The sequence below is a fragment of the Misgurnus anguillicaudatus genome, chromosome 24 (genome assembly GCF_027580225.2).
Source record: "Misgurnus anguillicaudatus chromosome 24, ASM2758022v2, whole genome shotgun sequence".
Classification (NCBI taxonomy): Eukaryota; Metazoa; Chordata; class Actinopteri; order Cypriniformes; family Cobitidae; genus Misgurnus; species Misgurnus anguillicaudatus.
This window is the reverse complement of record NC_073360.2, coordinates 16,577,190-16,595,882: the sequence shown is the minus strand read 5'-3', so window position 1 is coordinate 16,595,882 and position 18,693 is coordinate 16,577,190. Positions and strand designations below refer to the sequence as shown.

Below are 18,693 nucleotides of genomic sequence, written 5' to 3'. Positions count from 1 at the left end.
GTCAACTCCATTATTTTAAATCCCTGTAAAACCGAAACAGTCTCATGTTGGCATATTCTGAGCAAACTGACGTCACGCTGTGCAGGCCCCGCCCACAACCGTTTAAAGACAACAGTTAAAAAGAAGAATAAGAAGTCATAATTTCCATTTTAAACCGTTTTTACATAATTCATTGCCACACATTAATTATGATCAATGAATTAACATAATTGTTTCATGAAAAACAGTGTACGTTGTCGGTATAGATAAAGTAAACAGGGAGGGGAAGCAGCAGGAGCTCATTTGCATTTAAAAAGAACACTTTTCCTGGACACCCGGAAATAATCCTTTTCAACATGGTATAATAAATTATCTATATATAACAAGCATATTCTGGGAACATCCAAGACTATTATTACGTTTTGAAAAATTTTCATACAAGTGACCTTTAATGCTACGTTATATGTGGAGCACTCACAGATGTACATTTACATTTCTGCATTATACATCCACTTATATCCAAAGCAACTTGATATTCAAGCAATATATATATAAATATTAATATATATGTGACCCTGTAAAATCCAGGCTCAAATATAATCATTTAATTGTAAAATTAGGAGCATCAAATTTGATTTCAATCTTTAACACGACCTTACTCAGGCAAAACTAAAGATACATTATGTAGGATTATTTTATGTAGAATACAAGAAATGACTGTGGATAACTAGTTGCAAAAGCTAAGAAAGGTTCCTACCATAGACGATGGGTTGTGCCTCTGTGAGTTGCTCTTCTTCTTTCCTCAAAGACTCTGAAGCATCCAATTTATCAACCTGAATGAATGAGAGGGGAAAAAGAAAGACGAAAAAGAAAATGTGAACAGAGGCAAACAGCCTAAACTCAGTTACTAGTGACTGCTGGATGGGACCATTCATGGGAGATGCATAAAGCCAAGCTTAATTTAGAGGGAACACACGCCATCAAAGCAGGTCTCACGGCACAAGCTCCTTGCCATAACACTTCATATCTTATTATAAAACACTCGCATAGAAATCAGCATTTATTATCCACCAACACCATGACTACTATGGCTTTTCGAGTCCTCTGTAATAAACAAAAGACAAAAAAGGTACTAAACCTAGATGGTCCTGTCATCCAGACAGTCAGTATCCTTTTTAAAACAATGCATATGTAGAAAACAGAACCCTTTTATTCATTAACTGCTACATTATTCAATGATATTAAAAAAACTGTGTGAAATTTCTAACTTAAAGAATTCCAGCACTTGCATAAAAAAATTCCTGATAATTTACTCACACCATGTCATTCAAGATGTTTATGTCTTTCTTTTATTAGTTGAAAAGAAATACAAAAAAATTGAGAAAAAAATTCTGTGATTTTTCACAAATTTTTGCTTTTTTCTCACCTCAACATTTTGCCGTTTCAAAGCAGCTTTAAAGGGCTCTAAACGATCCCAACCGAAGCATAAGGGTCTCATATAGTAAAACGATCATTATTTTCGACCATTTACTTTTTAAACCACAAATAATTGTCTTGCACTAGCCGTGTGACACGCCCTTACTTATTACGTAATTATGTCAAAAGTTCACACATGACGTGACCATTTTAAACAGTAAACGGACACAAAGACATTAGTGTTATTCCACATACAACAACACTTAAAAACACTGAATCAGTAGTTTCGAATACGTTATGCGTGACCTTTCAACTAGATTACGAAATATGTAAGGTCGCACTGGCACATCACAAGGCTTGTTCCGGGTGCGCCTCATAAGGCTTGAAAAGTGAAGCCGCTGGCTCTATGATCGCCCCCAAGTCATAAACCCCGCCCTCTCCATTCAAACGAATGGGACTTTGCTCTAAATAAAAAAATGATTTACACTTCCAATAAAAGTTTCCAAAAGATGGTTTTGGTCCTTTCAAGTAGTTGTTATCACGCTGATTTATGTTTAATGGAACAGTATGTAAGAAATTTATATCAATTAATCATAAAATGGCCCTGATGTGTCACTAGACATTAAGAAATCATTTTCATTCAAATACTTATATCACTGACAACAGTGGTCTGGTCAGGATATTGTCATTTAAAAAGTGGAGTTGCAGCCCTCAACTGATTGTCATTTTGTGTTTTGGCTACCAGTTGTGTGATTGCAGTACCTGTTTTAGCCACAAGTTTTGTGATTGCAGTACCGGTTTTGGCCACAATCCTACATACTGTTCCTTTAAGTGTTAATTTTAGCTAGTAATTTGATGCTATAGAAACGGGGCGTGTCGTTATGATTGGCGTGGTTGAATTGGTTGCGCGAGCGTTTGGGTGGAAGTTTGACACCGTGGGTTCGCCTCCTGCTCCAGGGATGATTCCTTCTGTGCATGCCTTGGCTCCAAACTGACGTTTTTACGTAACATGGCGGCGACCATAGTCGGACATTTTTGGCTTCAATTCATTACAATGGAGGGAGGCGACATCGCGTCATCCATCTTTTTTTACAGTCTATGGCTAGTTCAAGACGATAAGTTTAAAGTACATATTTTCATTTTTTGTCGAAAATGACAATTGTTTCACTCTTATGCCACGGCTGGGAACGACTAGAGCTCCCCGAAGATACATTAAAACTGCAATTTGAATTGCATTAAAACTACAAACTGTTGAGGTCCACTGAAATGCACTAAATAGAGAAAAATCCTGAAATGTTTTCCTAAAAAAAAACTAAATTTCTTTTTGATTGAAGAAACAAAGACATTAACATCTTGGATCACATGGGGGTGAGTAAACCATTGGGAACTTCCCTTTAAAGTGCTGCAATCCTTAATGGAAGAACAGGTGCTGTAAAAGATGCCCCTTCAAAAAAGAAAGTCACTGTGCGAATGCTACAAACGGAAACTTACAGGTGCCAAAAACAACCAAAATCAATCAGATATAGCTGGTAAATATAGCTGATAACAAGTACATTTTCCTGGTGTCTTACACTCCTCGAGTAATGAAATTGTGATTTAAAGAAACAGTTCACTCAAAAAAATGAAAACCGTCATCATTTACCAACAAACTCTTCACCTTTTGAGTCCCACAGAAGAAAGTCAAATAGATCAGGAATGACATGAGTCTAAATAAATGATGGCAGAAATTTCATTTTTGAGCAAACTAACCCTCTGATGGTGCATTTGGGTTCAGTTCTCTACATAGAGCTGGTATCAACATTTAAAGAAGTACACTGTTGAGCAGGCTTAAAGACAGAGATCAGCAAGTCAAAGTTTCGTTAAAAGGGAGAAATCATGCCACAGGTGTAGTTTGTTATTCCTATGTTAAAAGAGTGCATGAGAGAAAGGCAGAGTCAAGTTGTGATGAGTGAGAGATGGTTTAAAGAGCCATTCACGGCTTCCAGAGGCAGGCAAAGCCAACAGCCAAGTTCCCTAACCGTTCAAGAGGGCTACTGACATAAACGCATGCGCTAAAGGTAACTACAACATACAATGGTTTTGATCATGGAAGGACCACAGTTTGTTTTTCAATAAAAAAGACGACGCTAGATTGTAGTACCAAAGCTAACCGAGCAACCATGCACCTCCCTGCTTTAAAGAAGAAATTGAAAATATGGTCACTTCATTTTGCTCTGATCCCACGTTTAATCTAATACTAAGATTACAATAGAATTAGCTGATGAACTTTAACAACGTTACTTAATATTTAGTTTTAAAAAAAAAATATTGTTGATAAACGTCTAGTCGACAGTATAGTTCATCAGCAAATTCCGGCTCGCTATCGTCTCTAGGTCTGAGGCTCACCATCACAGCGTCTGGCATACGGGATGGTCAGTAATCTAGAAGAAAGTCGAGGGAAATCTAGTTAAGGTGTGAATCGAGAAGCAGCAGGGTGATATGGGAGGGAAGAAGTCATGCAGATTCTTCAAAGTTTCAGTCTTCCAAACTACAAGGGTTAAAGGCGGAATAAGAGTGAACCTTCACCTTTTCCTTAATTGCATCAACCTGAAAGGGAATTTAAGAGTGGCAGCTTAAGAAACAAAAGCAAACTTAACAGTCCAGCATTGAAAAAAGCAGGTAGAGAACAAATGCAGAAAACCCCAGAAGTGTTAAAAGAAATGAACAGCAGGAAATCATAGAAGACAAACAAAATGTCCTCCCTGTTACTCGACTAGTTTCACCTTTCCCGATTATAAATCTAAAACAAACACTTCTGGTTGAGATGATGGAGTATTCCTAATGAATGATATAGATTAAGTGATTCACACTAAATATGTTTAACTGTGCTCATGGATAAAGTAAGAATTAAGGGTGTTTTCACATATACACTGTTTAGGTCGGCCCAAATGACGTGTCGCTCCGAGTACGGTGCGTTTGGGTCAGTGTGAACACAACAGCCGCACTCGGGTGCGCACTAAACGGCCGCCCCGAGACCGCTCTAAACAGGTGGTCTCGGAGCGGCTGTTGCCGAACTCTGGGGCGACCCACCTGTGGTGTGAACACTGCCGGACCTCGGACCGAACCAAATACAGGAAGTTCTCCACATGTTTGAGCCACTGGGCTTCCGTTGTGACGTGATCCGGGTGTTATATTGTGGGTTAACAACAAACAAGCCAATCTGGTCCGTTGCAGAGAGATTCGCTGTCTCCTTTAAGTTTGAGCTGATGATTTTATAAATGCATAGCTGTCCTCCACACACAAATAGTGACATTACGGGCTTTTTAGCAAACGGCTCCATGAGAAAGGCTTTAATAGAACAGCTACGCAATTTCGCGTTAAAGCAAAGAAACTTCGCAAAGACGTGCATCGTTTATCTCCACATCTTGATAGCTGCGCTCTCCCTGTCAGGCTGGTTGTCGTGGAAACGTGGGGGTGGTCATGAGACGGTAAGAGCTGTCAGAGACCAATGACAGCGCTGACCGTTGTCACATGGCGTACGGTGCGGCATTTCGAGTAAAGTAAAAAATATATATATGTGAACACGGACCGCACTAACTGAAAAATGATACAATGTATTTTGGTGCGCTCCGAGGCCGCACCACGGTGCGCACCAACATATGTGAAAACAACCTAAAATGAAGTAATAGTTCACCCGAAGATGTAAATTTACTCACAAAAAATTTAAAATTGGGGTGACCTATTCTTTTTAAGTGATATTCCAGCAAAATATCAAAATTACCCCATGATTTACTCCAAAATACATATGTCCATCATCTTTCAGAGAAATACATTTGGAGTAGGGATGTTAACAATTAATCAATCATCGATTAATTGTCGATAAGAATTAAATCAATAAAACTTAACGATTGTCAAAAAAGCAAGCACGTGTGTGCGGCGCCTGTGCAAAGCACATACAGCCGGTGAAAAAAAGTGAAACATGCGCGCAGAAGTTACACTAGCCATGATCACAATGATGCTCGATGCCAAACACACAATTGAGCTTTTTAACATCATGTGAGACGAGCCTGGCTGCTAACGCAATGAAATGGCATCCGCAGTGGATCTAATAGGGTCCGATACAGAAAATTCAAATACTGGGATACTGAAATCAAAGAATCGCTGCTATACACAGGGAAGGAGACCAGAAACCGTTTTAATGAACAGATTAAAATGTAATCTTAAATTCTGGCAATAAACTAAAACGTAAACTGAAAATGACTGTCATTACACTCATGAATGCCGACAACATATATCATTGATCATCATTATTGACTGGCTGAGGCACTATTTGCTGGTTTTCTAATGGAAGGTTGAAGTCTTCATAATTTAAGCATCTTTGCTGAAAGTACGCCGCAGGTCTAAGCTGAGGTGACAACGGGAAAAGTGCCATTCGTGTGCTTCTTGGATACAAGTACAAAAAACGGTGTATCAACGACTCGTAAAGCGAGGTGAACTAGAAAAACAACACTTGATAATGAAACTTTAATTTTGTCATGGACGCACAGACTTTCATGCGACGGAGTTATATTGTGTCTATTAAGTTAGTCATTATATTTTATTACGAGATTAAATTGATGCTTTTTTTCAGAACACCAACTACATGGACTCATTTTTCAATCCCACTAGCATGTTATTTAGACAAAATAAAATATTTAATTCGCCGTTTTTACGCACACTTTTATGTCACTGGCTATATGCATTACTGTAATGGCTTATTGCACTATTATTACTGTTAACGATTATTCGATTGATTGATCGTAGGGCTGTGCAAAAAAAAAATCGTCTGCGATTCTCATGCGTGTTTCATCAGTAAAGCCGGTTCCGTGATTACTAGTAAAACGCCATCAGCTGCTTTTAGATGGAGCTGCATTTACTACACAGAGCCGTAGTTCACAGAAAAGCTAGGCGAAATCGTGTTCATAATCGGGGAAAATCGACTCGGATAATCTATGCGATTTTGCCTAGCTTCTCTGTGAACTTCGGTTCTGTGAAGTAAATGCCACTCAATCTGAAAACAGCTGATAGCGATTTACTTGTAATCACGTAACCGGCTTTAAGAATCGCAGGCGATTTTTTGCACAGCCCTAATTGATCGTTGATTTAAACGATCATCGAATATGGGAAATTGCATAAATTAACATTCCTAATTTGGAGTTATTTTAGTAATTGTCCTTGCTTTTCCAAGCTTATAAATAAGAGAAAACAGGAATCAAAAACCCAAATTCCACCATCCATCTTTCACAGAAGTAATCCACACGGCTCCAAGGGGTTAATAAAGGTTTTATGCTAGTAATAAATGAAAAATATCTATACTTTAAACTTTATAAACTATAATACCTAGCTTCAGGTAACGACGCCAACTGGAATTCACGAGAGTCACTGCGCAACCTATCTATGAGTTAGGGTCAATGAAGGCGATTACACCAGGGGGTAATTTTGATATTTGGCTGGAGCATCCCTTTAGCATGCTAAATGTAATACCAAAAAGTGGTATTTTTCAAAATGTAAAAAATTGTACATATAACATGGAAAAAGGTGCATCCAAGAGCTCCATTCCAAAACCTAGTAAGCTAACCTCTCCAGACAGATTTTAAGAGCATCATGTGTTCAACACACTAGGTTTTGAAGCAACACGTTTCTACCAAAACTGAACTTCGAAAAGCTGCTCGATCTAAAAAAATTACCATCAGACACACTCGGTGGAGGGCTCACCTTGGAGAGGTACTCCCTCATGACCTGAATGAAGTAGGGCATGGAGAAGTCCATGAGGTTGTGCCTCCACGCGGTCTCCAGCACCACATCGGGCCTAAGCAAGTCATAGCAGGTGAAGAGGCAGGCAGCAAAACACTCTTTCTTGTCTTCTTCCAAGAACCACTGCAGAAGCTCCTCAGCCAGCTCGATGTCTTTGGACTCTGAAGCGTACTGCATTGCATCCTGTGAAAGACCATGAACGGAATAGTTTAGGAAAGTCCTGCAAAAAAGAGAGATGCTCTGGTTTGACGGTCCATGTGACTAAGGCTGAGACCTTGTAGAGTTTGTCTTTCTTGCAGAGCTCCACACTTTGCTTCCAGCGGTTGTTGCCTTTGAACAGGTAGGCGGCGATTCGCCTGAACTCGATGAGTTCATGCTTCTCCAGGCTCTGAGCCAGAGAGATGTTGTCGAAGTTATCGTAGGCGTCAATAGATGTGCGCAGAGCCTGTGGAGAACATAAGACCATGTGGATTGAAAAGCTGACAACTATGGAGACGTTTCATAAGATGCAATGCAGACCGTGTCCCAAATGACACAAGTGTGGCCTCTGATGTGATCCAAAAGACCTCAGAATGTGTTCTGCAGTAGGTCAAATAAGGGGAACCACAAGGGGGGGAGGGTGCGATTTGGGACAGGACTACAGAAGAAACAGAGGTCACGGTATACCAATGACCTGCTTCCTACCTGGTAATCTTCCTCTGTGATGAAGAGATTATTTAGTGCCTCATTTACACTCTTGTTATTGTGGTTCTGTACAGACCGCAGATACGGCTTCACCAATGACAACTGCTTGACCTGCACGCAACATCAAAATGATGAAAAATGCAATAAAAAAAACTTGTTTTAAAAGCATGCATAAGTTTATTTCAATGCACAAGGTATTTATGTTAATTTTTGCAATAAAAAAATTACACTTGCACTATTTTTATGAAAGTTAAGACTGAATGGACCTGAAAATGTCAAATGGGGTAACCGCCCATTGCGCCAAAGAATGATAAGTATTAAATATTGTATTCACCTTTATGGCATGCAAGCGTAATCATCATCAAAAAAAAAAAAAACATTTAAAAATATCATTTTATTAGTTATTTTTACATTTTAATGATTTTTTTATTTTTATTAATATTTGTCCTGACATATGTTTTTTTCCCCTAAATAATCATTGACAAATTATGTAAAAATGTATGTAAAAAAATCATATTACACTAAACTAGATGATTATATTTTATTCCACATTTTTATAAATATATTCATATTTTAATTTAAAAAAATATACTAGTTACACCAATTGACACAGACCGGTTACACCACATTGACATTTTTGCAAGTATCCCCCAAATATTCTTTCAAAATGAAATAAAACCAGAAAATTTAGATTTGGTCCTCAAAAGAGAGAATGCATGCAAGTAATCTGCAAATTTATTTTGAAATTTTAACCCTTTTATATTTGATTTATCCATACGGACAAAAAATAATTAACGTCACGTCATTGACCCCTAAACAGATCGATGCATGATACCTTGCTGAAGAAGTTGACGGCACGGGTGTGGTCAAGCCGCGGGGAAAGTACGATCAGCAGGTCGTTCAGTAACAAAGGTTTAAACTCCAGATAAAACTGAATGGCTTTATAGTACAGCTCAACATTAGCCACCTGCAGAAGACAACAATACTTCATATGCCTTCTTTTAGATTTATAATTTATAAGAAATTGATCGATGCTTTCCCAGGAAAAAAATATGTGACAATACCTTGGTTATGATGTCCTTAAACTGACTCTCCTTCCAGGCATCTGCCGGATGGTTCATCATAGTGATAATAGCATTGTCATACTCCTCATACTTATCATACAGGAAGACTAGCTCTCCCCATAGGTGAGCCTGCTCAGCTGCTCTCAAAACCTATACAAAGAATTAATAAACTTTTCATTTACACCTTATGCACAAGTACATTTCATTTACATAATCAATATACTTTACAGAAAATGACCTTGGGAATGTTGACTCTGGACCAGAAGAGCTCCAGGTGCTCCCTCATCTTCTGCGGTTTAAATTTGGAGTAGAGGATGGCCAGCTCTGTAAACATCCCCATGTGAGCACGCTCCAGCCCGAGCGCCGCCTCCAGCATTGTGATCAGCTCCTCGAAATATCCACGGTCCTGATGGAGCGACCACAAATATCAATTAGCTTCAAGATTGACGGATACTAGGAGGTTCTTATAAAAGCAATGCAGGAGACCTATTGACCAATAACCTTGCATGACATTACACAGTTACTCACTACTACAGGTTGAATATCTAAAATGTATAGACTGACCTGATAATAGTTGATGAGCTCCTCAAGTTCGTCAGCATGAACGACAATATGCAATCCACACATCTGAGCCAAGCGGAACTCCTTTCCATCAACACAGGCGAAGCAAACCTACAAACGGAGAACACCAGTCAGTAATCTAGCACCGCTTTTGCTTGCATTTGGGATTTAAGCAACCGTTACAGCTTCAAAACTGTAATCTGACCTCTTTCCAGGTCCTCGTGCTGTTGGCTTTGCGGGCTCCATCGACAGCTGCCTGATACTCGCCGAGATGCACCAGAGTCGAAGCCAGGCGGCCAAAGTTGGACACGTTGTTATAAAGTAGTTTAGCTGCCTCGTACATCTTCTCATCGTAGCATCGGTCACCAACCTAGACAGAAAACGAGGAAAAGGAGTCTCTCATTTATCGCAAAGAACAACATCTCCAAATGCAAAAAATGACTTTCTCACTTAGTATTTTTGTCTTGTTTTCAGTAGAAATATCTAAAAATTCTTACATTAAGATGCTTTTTCTTGATGAACAAAATGACCCAAGTAAATAAGTCTAGTTTTAAGACAAATAATATACAATTTAAGTGAAATTGTCCTTAAAACAAGCAAAATTAACTGCCAATGGGGTGAGAAAAAAAATTGTGAAATAAGATTTATTTTTTCTTAAACACTTAATTCAAGTAAAATTTTCTCACCCCATTGGCAGTTATTTTTGCTTGTTTTAAGCACAAATTCACTTAAATTGTATATTTTTTGTCTAAAAACTAGTATTATTTTCTTATGTCATTTTGCTCATCAAGAAAATACATCTTGATTTAAGAATTTTTAGATATTTCTACTGAAAACAAGACAAAAATACTAAGTAAGAAAGTCATTTTTTGCAGTGCCCAATGTTAAACTGAAATAGGATTCATACTTGTTGGATGTGTGCGTTGTTAGGCCCATTTATAAACTCTTCCAGTTCAGCCAGGCGGTTGGTCTTAGCCAAGGCAAAGATCAGCTCAGTCTCCACGTACGATTCGCGGGCCTTCTTACGAGCCATCTGCAGGAACTTCACCAGATCCTCCCAGTTTCCTGAAGAAACGTGATTGATCCCAAAATACCAACATTAGGGCTGTCAAAATGGCTGAAAATGAAGAGTTTCGTTGCAAAACAAGATAACCACCATTTTTTAATTGTTCAGAAATCTCATTTTTAGGTTGTGCATTCCAATTAATTTCAATGCCACTGCAGTTGGTTTGTTTTGATTTAAACCTTCATAACTTAAAAAATACAGCTAAGTAGCACCATAAAACAAAATAATAACATGATAACATAATATTAAACATGTTTTGACAAAAATGTTAAAAAATGGATTTATCTCGTTTTGCAACGAAACTCTTCAAATATACATTAGAAATTTGAATGCACAGTTTTACGTTCAAACATGCAATTTTTTTTAAATTCGACAAATATTCCAAATTTTAATTTTAATTTGACAGCCCTAACGAACATAACTATCCTCTTTTCTACACTTAATGAGTTTACTAATGAATATCGTTGCGTTTCTTACCACTTTGTGCCGCAGCTTGTCCCACCTCCATGTAAGCTGAAGGATCATCAGCTTTGATGTAGGAGTCAATGGCCTCCTTTACCAAACCCTTCTGCAGCTGAGCTTTAGCCAACTGACTCCACACCGCAGGCTCATTACAGCGCTCAGCAAACTCGTAGGCTCGGTCTAGATTGCCAATGTGCTCGATGAGAACCTGCGGTCCAGACCAAAAACAGGACATAAATGAAGTGTATGTCCTTATAAACACATAGATGATAAATGGTATTTGGTGGGACGCACCTGTACTGCTGACGTGTTCACGTCAAATTTCCTAAAGATTGCGAAAGCCTCTTCGAAAAGCTCATTGCTGATGGCAATGTTAGCGATGTCTGGGGCGTCATAATTGTCCAGGCGATTGATGTACTCCATGACACGAGTGCGGTCTGCTTTGATGGCGGTCAGGATCAGAAGGTTTTGCAGGTTCCTGTGACACAAATTATGGACAAGATGTTGTTTACAAAGCATTTATGGAAATCATATCTCTTAAGTAAATGTTAGATGATCCATCAAATTTTTGGAAATCACCTGTGTTCGCTGAACACCGAGTTGTCCAGGACAATCTTCTCCAGAAGTTCAATGAGCTCATTGGGCAGGTCGGCGGTCATGAAAGCTTTGACAGTAACAGAGACCTCCTCGGGGTCTTGGGTCTCAGAGAGGGCGGTCTGAACAACCTGCGGCGGTCAGTAATGTTAGGTAATGTTCGTAAGCTTTAAAACTTTTAACATAAAGAGACCCTTTTTCTCAGGTGTACCTGGTCGATCAAAGGTCTCCTATAGGGGTTGCTTTCCAGAAGCACACTAGCCCACAGCTCAGGATCCTTTCGACGCACAAGGTATCGGGAAAGACTTTTGAAGAGAGAATTCTCATTGCAAACCTACAAGAAAAAAAATCAGAAAATGTACTCACTTTAAGAAACTACAAATGCCTGTCCAAAGCCAAAAGACCTTCGTTCCTTACATGGATGAGCTCTTGGTCACACTGTCCTCTCTCGTAAGCCACACAGGCTAGATGAGGGTCCCTCTTTTCGCAGTATTTGCCCACCACGCGACTGTCATAGAATGGGTTCTCTCTGAGGAAGCGCTCAGGATTGTTGTTGCTGTCGATGTAGATCTTAGCCAGGGCGTTATGGGTAGCCGGTTCTTCACATCCCTCGTGGATACGGGCCTCCAACCACGGGAGGAGCAGCTTCAGTCTGTCATGTAGAGTAAAGCGTTACTTCAAGGTCAAAGGATCTCTGGGGCTAAGTTTGAAAGCAGGCAGTGAATACTTTCACCTGTTTCTTTTCTCCACCTCGGCCACCAGTTCATCAGTAGAAAACTGCCCTCTGACCACCAGAATGAGGTTTTTGATGACGTCCTCAGAGCAATCCACATCCAACAACCCTCCGATCACCACAGGCAGACGGCTGGGGTTCACCTGAAACATTCAAAGTTTTTATTCACAGACGTCACTTTGTAAGTAAAGCATAACTGCAGAGCTAATTCATCCTATTCCAGCCTACACAAAACCAGTCGTAAGCAGCATGGATATATTTGTACCAATAGCCAACAAAACACTGTATGGGTCATATTGTCGATTTTTTTTTAATGCCAAAAAACATTATTATATTAAGTAAAGATCATGTTCCATAAAGATAGTTTGTAAATTTCTTGTTAATGTATATAAAAAAATATTTATCATCAGTAATATGTGCTGCTAAGGACTTCATTTGGACAACTTTAAAGGTGATTTTCTCCAAATTTTGATTTTTTGCACCCTCAGATTATTTAAGTAGTTGTATCTCAGCCAAATATTGTCAAATCCTAACAAATATATCAAATGAAAAGCTTATTCTTCTTTCAGATGATTTATAAATCAATTTATTGACCCTTATGACTGGTTTTGTGGTCCAGGGTCACATATGCAGATACAAGGGGCAGGCCTGTTTTTGTCTAGGCACACTGGAGGACTGTTTAATGTACATTTATGTGAAAACCATAATTTTAGCAATTCTTTTTGCTAAAACTTTATCTATAACTCTTCCCCCACCAGCATTTTTTTTTAAGTTGCCAACCAGCATTTTTTATGTCCAGTAAATGTACTTATCCCGCAATAGTTAGTTTGTCTAGAACAAAGCACTCACATACCTCATATGGGTAATATACTATTGCCGCAATAGGTAGCCTGCCTGGAACTGAGCTGTTTTAAACCACAATACTGTATGACACTTGCATTACATGCGAACAGCCCCTACGCTAATAGAATTCTGTTTTTCTCATCAATGGCAGGGAAGCAGGAAGAAACAGAAAAGCAGGAAGCGTAACAATTACCTTTTGCACGTAGATCTCAATGTACTTCTGCAGGTTGTTGCGATACAGGTAGAGCACAAGGTCGTGGACAAAGTCAAAGCGGTCACACACAATAATGAGGGGCAGCTGGTCGGTCAGTTTCGCCTCCTGTTCAAAAACAAACGTTCAAGAATTTATTTAGATGCACATGACATTTAGATGTTTGTTTAAAAACTACATTAAAATTCAAACGCCCTTTATCATTCATTTATATTTAACAGGAACACTTTTTTTTGTTTATCCCAACAAATTAAACGAAACATACTTAAAGGTGCCAAAGTATGCATTGATACAATATGTTAAATTGTTATCTGATATCTCCATAAAAGGTATGTAGCTTTATTAAGTGCAAAAAAATTATCCAGAGATGGTTTTACATGTCCATTTACAACCCAAGGATTTCTCCTTTGAATGAAATGGGCTGCAATTACCTTATTTGGAAGGGTCATGAATAATAATGTTGAGCTCTGCTCTGATTGGTTGTTTCACAGTTTGGCTCGTGAGCCTCATGTCAGTAGCTCACATTACTAAACAGACCATATATGTTTGGGAGGTGACAACAGTACATGGCACTATGTAGTAAAACAGCTTTTAAATGAACTTAATCTAATGCAATCATTTCCCCCCAATATTTGAAAAATCTGGGTTCATCTCACACCTTAAGAAAGTTCTTTACGCGCTCAGGATCATAACAGTTGCTTTCTCGGCAGATTCTCTCAACTTCTTTAATTTGACCAGTTTTGCAGGCAGCCTGGATATATTTAAAATGAACCTCTGGATCCTGGCTGAAGTTCACAATGGAGCCCAGAAAGTAGAACAGACCTGCAGACCACACAAGCAGTTCAGAGTGTGCAACCCAAAACTTGTAATGTAAAGAAAGAAAAAATAAATAAAGTAGCATAAATACCCTCAAAACTCTTGAAGGACTCAAAGAGTTCGGTTAGGCCTTGGGTGGAGAGCTGCTCGTGATACTTGGAGGCCACCTGGACGCATATCTGTAGGTTCTGCCTAATGTTGGCAGACAACATTGCTCTCAGACACTCCAGAGAGTCCTCCACCGACAAAGAGCCAAAAAAGTTCACCAGCCACTGTAATCAAAGCAGAACAAATTACATCCTACGTTCCTCCAATCAGAACATGAAAGAACTTTACATCACAAAAACAACCCATTACCTCCGGGTTGAGTAGATGGGTGTGAACCACAGCCCGTTTGATATCATACAGGTCGGTGTAGTGCTCCAGAGCTCTCTGCAGAAGACCTGCCTTCTCACACAGCTGAGCCACATGAGCGCGGTCATAGTGAGTAAACATCTGGTTGCCCAAAATAGCATCAGCCACCTGAAAATGACAACACGCACTGTGAGATACTGTATTACGATATAAAGTCCTATGCAGCTATAAATAACGTTCTGCATCTGAGACCTGTGGAGCATGCATCAGGTTCATCTCCAAAAGACGAGTCTGCAAAGGACCCTCGGTGGGGCGGTTGTTCTTCAGTGCGTCCAACAGGAAAGACGTGCACTGCTGTATCAGATTATATTCCATAAAAACGTCCACAATCTGTAAAAAAATAGAAAAAACGTCAGCAATCGTACAGTGAAGCATCTTCTATGTTTGTAGGAGCAGACTAAATCCTGCTCATTAAACATTAGTGTGAATATATTCCCGTCTCAGACCTGAGTAATGTCAGCCAAAGGTTCTTCATCTTGAACGAGCATTTGAGAAAACTGCAGACCTTGTTCTGGACTGATCCTCATCACGTTCCTCAACAGGAAGATCCAATCTGGAGTGTAGCCAACCTGTACACAGATGGCCTCACATTAGAGAGCGGATCTCAAATTTTAAATCTCTCACACAGGCTAGAGCACTTTAAAATCTATGGACTGAAAACGCATCTCATTTTACGTAACCATATGCCAGGGTGGACTTCTTGTATATTATATGCATATAGAGATTTAATTTATATGCAGAGGTGTAGTGAATTGCATTGCATTGTATAGGTAATACTTTATCTGTGTGTATCATGCATATAATGTTCCTGTATAGCTCAACATGATAAAATTATGCACTAAACCCACCTTTTTCGCATACAGTACAATTTTCTGGAACTGCCCAGTCTCGGCAAAACACTGGATAACTTTGTTGGGAACGTTTGCCCTAAGATATACGCTGAGGGCAAGAGTCGGATCTACAGACTTTACCAGATCTCCCAGTTCTTCAGAGCACTCCAGCTGCAAAAAGCAAAAAAAGTTTTGTTATTTGCCACATTTTGAAACATTGATGGCTTGCTTTAGAAGATTTATTATTTTGACATATGAAAAATGAAGCTGGTGTACCCTGTTTTTTATACTTAATATAAATATTCCTTTAGTGAAGGATGCTCATAAGGATTCAAACTAAAGTAAGGGTGAAATAATAAAGTGCATGGTGCAATAAAAAAAGACAAATGTTGCAAGTACATTAACTTAGTCCATTAAAGTGGCAGATTGAGTGTGTTTATTTGTACCGTATTTTCCAGACTATAAGCCGCACCGGAGTATAAGCCACATCATTCAAAAATGCGTCATTAACACAAAATAACATATATAAGTCACAGTGGACTATACGTCGCATTTATTTTGAAAATTATTTCACAAAATCCAAGCCGAACAACAGACATTTAATCTGGAAAGGCAAGTTATTCAACTAAACAATAGCAGACAGAACAGCAGGCTGAATAGATGTCTGTACGTTAAAAGTAATATTATCAGTTATTTAAACGATAAACCATAGCATACAAAACTTACCTGGAAGGTTGAATAGGCTAAATTAACCAAACAAGCCAACTAGTGTGAAGTTCGCATACTCGTCATTCTACATCACTGAATCCATGGAATTACATAAATACAGAAGCAGCATATGACGGACTCTCGCGGCTGTAGACGGTAATGATTTCTCTTGCCTCATAAATGTCAAAATTAATTCATATTGACTTACAAGGCGCACCTGACTATAAGACGCAGCACTAGACAAGATATGAAAAAAAACGCGGCTTATAGACCAAAAAATATGGTAGTAAAACCTGCTCGGTGGTGCTGCTACTGTGACACAAGCCACATCGAATTGCAAAACATTTGTGATATGCGTTTTAATACTGATATCTATACAAAAGATTAAGCACCTTATCCTCCTTTAGCCACTTCTCCAGGAGCTGCTTGCGTCCCTGCTGTAAAACCGGCCTGCATAGCTCCAATGATTCGAATTTGTTCAGCTGGCCCTGGTCTAACAGTATCCCAAAATACTGCAGCAGGGGAGAGGTCTGACCGGGCTGAGCCGGTACGCTCTGGAAGCGACGAATGGTGTCTGGGGTGCGCAGAATGCCCTGAAAGAATGCAAGAGTCGATCAGAAACTTCAATATATATGCCTGAATAAAACTAATGAGGAATCAACGTGACGTGGTCCGCTGTACCTTTGGTGCATTTGCAGCCACCTTGGCTGCCTCAGAGTAGTTGCCACCAGCAAAAAGGTTGTTGAATTTGCGGGCAAAGAGTTCCTCGGCACCTGCCAAGTTATTGCGGACGGCCATCCTGAGGGCCAGGTCGGGGTTCTGCAGAACATTGGTGATGTAAGGGATGATGTTCTCTTCCTCCACGCACACGGACAGCACCTGTAAAATACCAGCCGGTTTATTATAATGATCTCAATTTAGACTACAAAGTGCTACAGAAATGATGTTGCAGTTTTGAGGTTAACAAAAATTTTTTGTGTGTGTTGCTCATGTATTATTCAGGTTTAAATGTTTTCAAAATGAGTCCGAGTTGGACAAGATAATTATGGACACAGTTTACTGAATTGTCTGTTGTTTCTGATAAACTTTTGATGCAACGGCTAATGATTAAAATAAAAATTATTTTAATATAAATTAATTGCTTATCAAAAAGAAAAAAAACTATTATTTACATGAAAGAGTTAGTGAATAGTTAAGAAAATATAGCCAACAAGAGCCCATCACACATGTCAATTTTTAAAATCATGAATGCTTGTTGCTCTTGTTCTGATATTGTTTGCCTTTCTCAGAAAAAAATAATTTGTGCCAAAACAAGCTCAAATTTATTAACAAACATAATAACCGCACAAAATGATGTTGAGTCACTCATAATCACCCAAACTGATCCACATAATATCCCATTATGCACTTATTGTGTAGCACAGCCTGTAACAGCTGCAGTATTCACTATGACTATAGCGAGCACATCACAAACTACTATAAGAGGATTAGAGCGCACATCTCTCCCACATACTGATAGTCACATGCTTTTCTTACTGTACATGTCCAGGGATGAACAAATGCAATTGCATACTGGTATTACAGACAGAATACAGATACTTTGCAACATGTCTTTTTTGGTAATTCTTGTACAAACATGCACATTTTATTAACATTAGTTAATACATTAGCTAATGAACAATACATCAGTATATGTTTATAGCATTTATTAATTTTGTTAATACCAATATAACTCTTCATTATTGCAACTAATCTTAACAGTCACAACCCTCAGAAGGCCTTTGTTTGTCATCGTGGAGCCGTTTGGATTTGTTTTGGGAGGGATGGATGCACATTTTTTGGACTTGGAGGACGTGGGCCCCATAACTTCACATTTGATTAACTGAAAAATCTAAAACATTTTCTAAAATAACTGAAAGTGTGATAGTCTGAAAAATGATGAACATATGCATCGGGGATGGCTTCGGGGTGAGAAAATCATGGGTTTATTTTCATTTTTGGCCAGACTATCCCTTTAATAAAGGTTACAATAAACATTAAATAAGGTAAGGTTATAAGCAAGATTTCCCGCAGCACTTTGCAGTTCGGGCGGCCCGCCTAAGCTGGAAAACCCTACCGCCTTAACTAGGTCGTCCCAAAAAAATTATTTGCTGCACAAAAGGCTGTCAAATGCATCTCGGAGAATAGCGTGGACGCGCTTCACACCGCGAGCGTGCACGCACACCACACGGCCGAAATGAAAGAAAGACGTGGTCCGACACTGTCTGGAGGATAATCAGTTGATAAAACGCTTGTAAGAAAAGTAAGTTGTAAGAACTTTAAGTGGACTTATGTTTTGAGCTTATTTTAGCCTGCTATTGTATTAGTCTATAGTTCTTGCAAATTTAAAGTAAGTAAGCTGGTGATTTTGTTGTTTGAGCAACCTGCTACCTAGGTTTCACGTGCCTGTTGATTAGATATAATTGTTGAGCGCTTTGCACACGCTATTTATGTGCATTATTTACATGCTACAAGAGTTACACTATTTTAAGATAATGTAA

General features: G+C 39.0%; 1 protein-coding gene across 4 annotated transcripts in view; it reads right to left on the bottom strand.

Annotated features, from left to right (window-relative positions):
* Nucleotides 1-18,693, bottom strand: part of cltcb (clathrin, heavy chain b (Hc)) — a 28,261-nt gene that overhangs the window by 1,610 nt on the left and 7,958 nt on the right. The window contains exons 7-32 of one of the 4 annotated variants that reach the window (XM_055196217.2): nt 16,835-17,032; nt 16,546-16,746; nt 15,464-15,616; nt 15,062-15,184; nt 14,808-14,945; nt 14,559-14,723; nt 14,293-14,473; nt 14,044-14,207; nt 13,368-13,493; nt 12,332-12,474; nt 12,016-12,250; nt 11,810-11,932; nt 11,584-11,729; nt 11,299-11,482; nt 11,020-11,212; nt 10,384-10,541; nt 9,682-9,846; nt 9,480-9,587; nt 9,154-9,321; nt 8,916-9,065; nt 8,687-8,836; nt 7,852-7,962; nt 7,442-7,612; nt 7,129-7,350; nt 3,961-3,981; nt 737-812 (exon numbers count right to left, since the gene is read on the bottom strand). In XM_055196217.2, coding sequence (XP_055052192.1) covers nt 737-812; nt 3,961-3,981; nt 7,129-7,350; nt 7,442-7,612; nt 7,852-7,962; nt 8,687-8,836; nt 8,916-9,065; nt 9,154-9,321; nt 9,480-9,587; nt 9,682-9,846; nt 10,384-10,541; nt 11,020-11,212; nt 11,299-11,482; nt 11,584-11,729; nt 11,810-11,932; nt 12,016-12,250; nt 12,332-12,474; nt 13,368-13,493; nt 14,044-14,207; nt 14,293-14,473; nt 14,559-14,723; nt 14,808-14,945; nt 15,062-15,184; nt 15,464-15,616; nt 16,546-16,746; nt 16,835-17,032 — 3,973 coding nt within the window. The remainder of the gene's footprint in view (nt 1-736; nt 813-3,960; nt 3,982-7,128; nt 7,351-7,441; nt 7,613-7,851; nt 7,963-8,686; nt 8,837-8,915; nt 9,066-9,153; nt 9,322-9,479; nt 9,588-9,681; nt 9,847-10,383; nt 10,542-11,019; nt 11,213-11,298; nt 11,483-11,583; nt 11,730-11,809; nt 11,933-12,015; nt 12,251-12,331; nt 12,475-13,367; nt 13,494-14,043; nt 14,208-14,292; nt 14,474-14,558; nt 14,724-14,807; nt 14,946-15,061; nt 15,185-15,463; nt 15,617-16,545; nt 16,747-16,834; nt 17,033-18,693) is intronic. The other 3 variants (XM_055196218.2, XM_055196219.2, XM_055196220.2) reach the window with 3 other exon arrangements.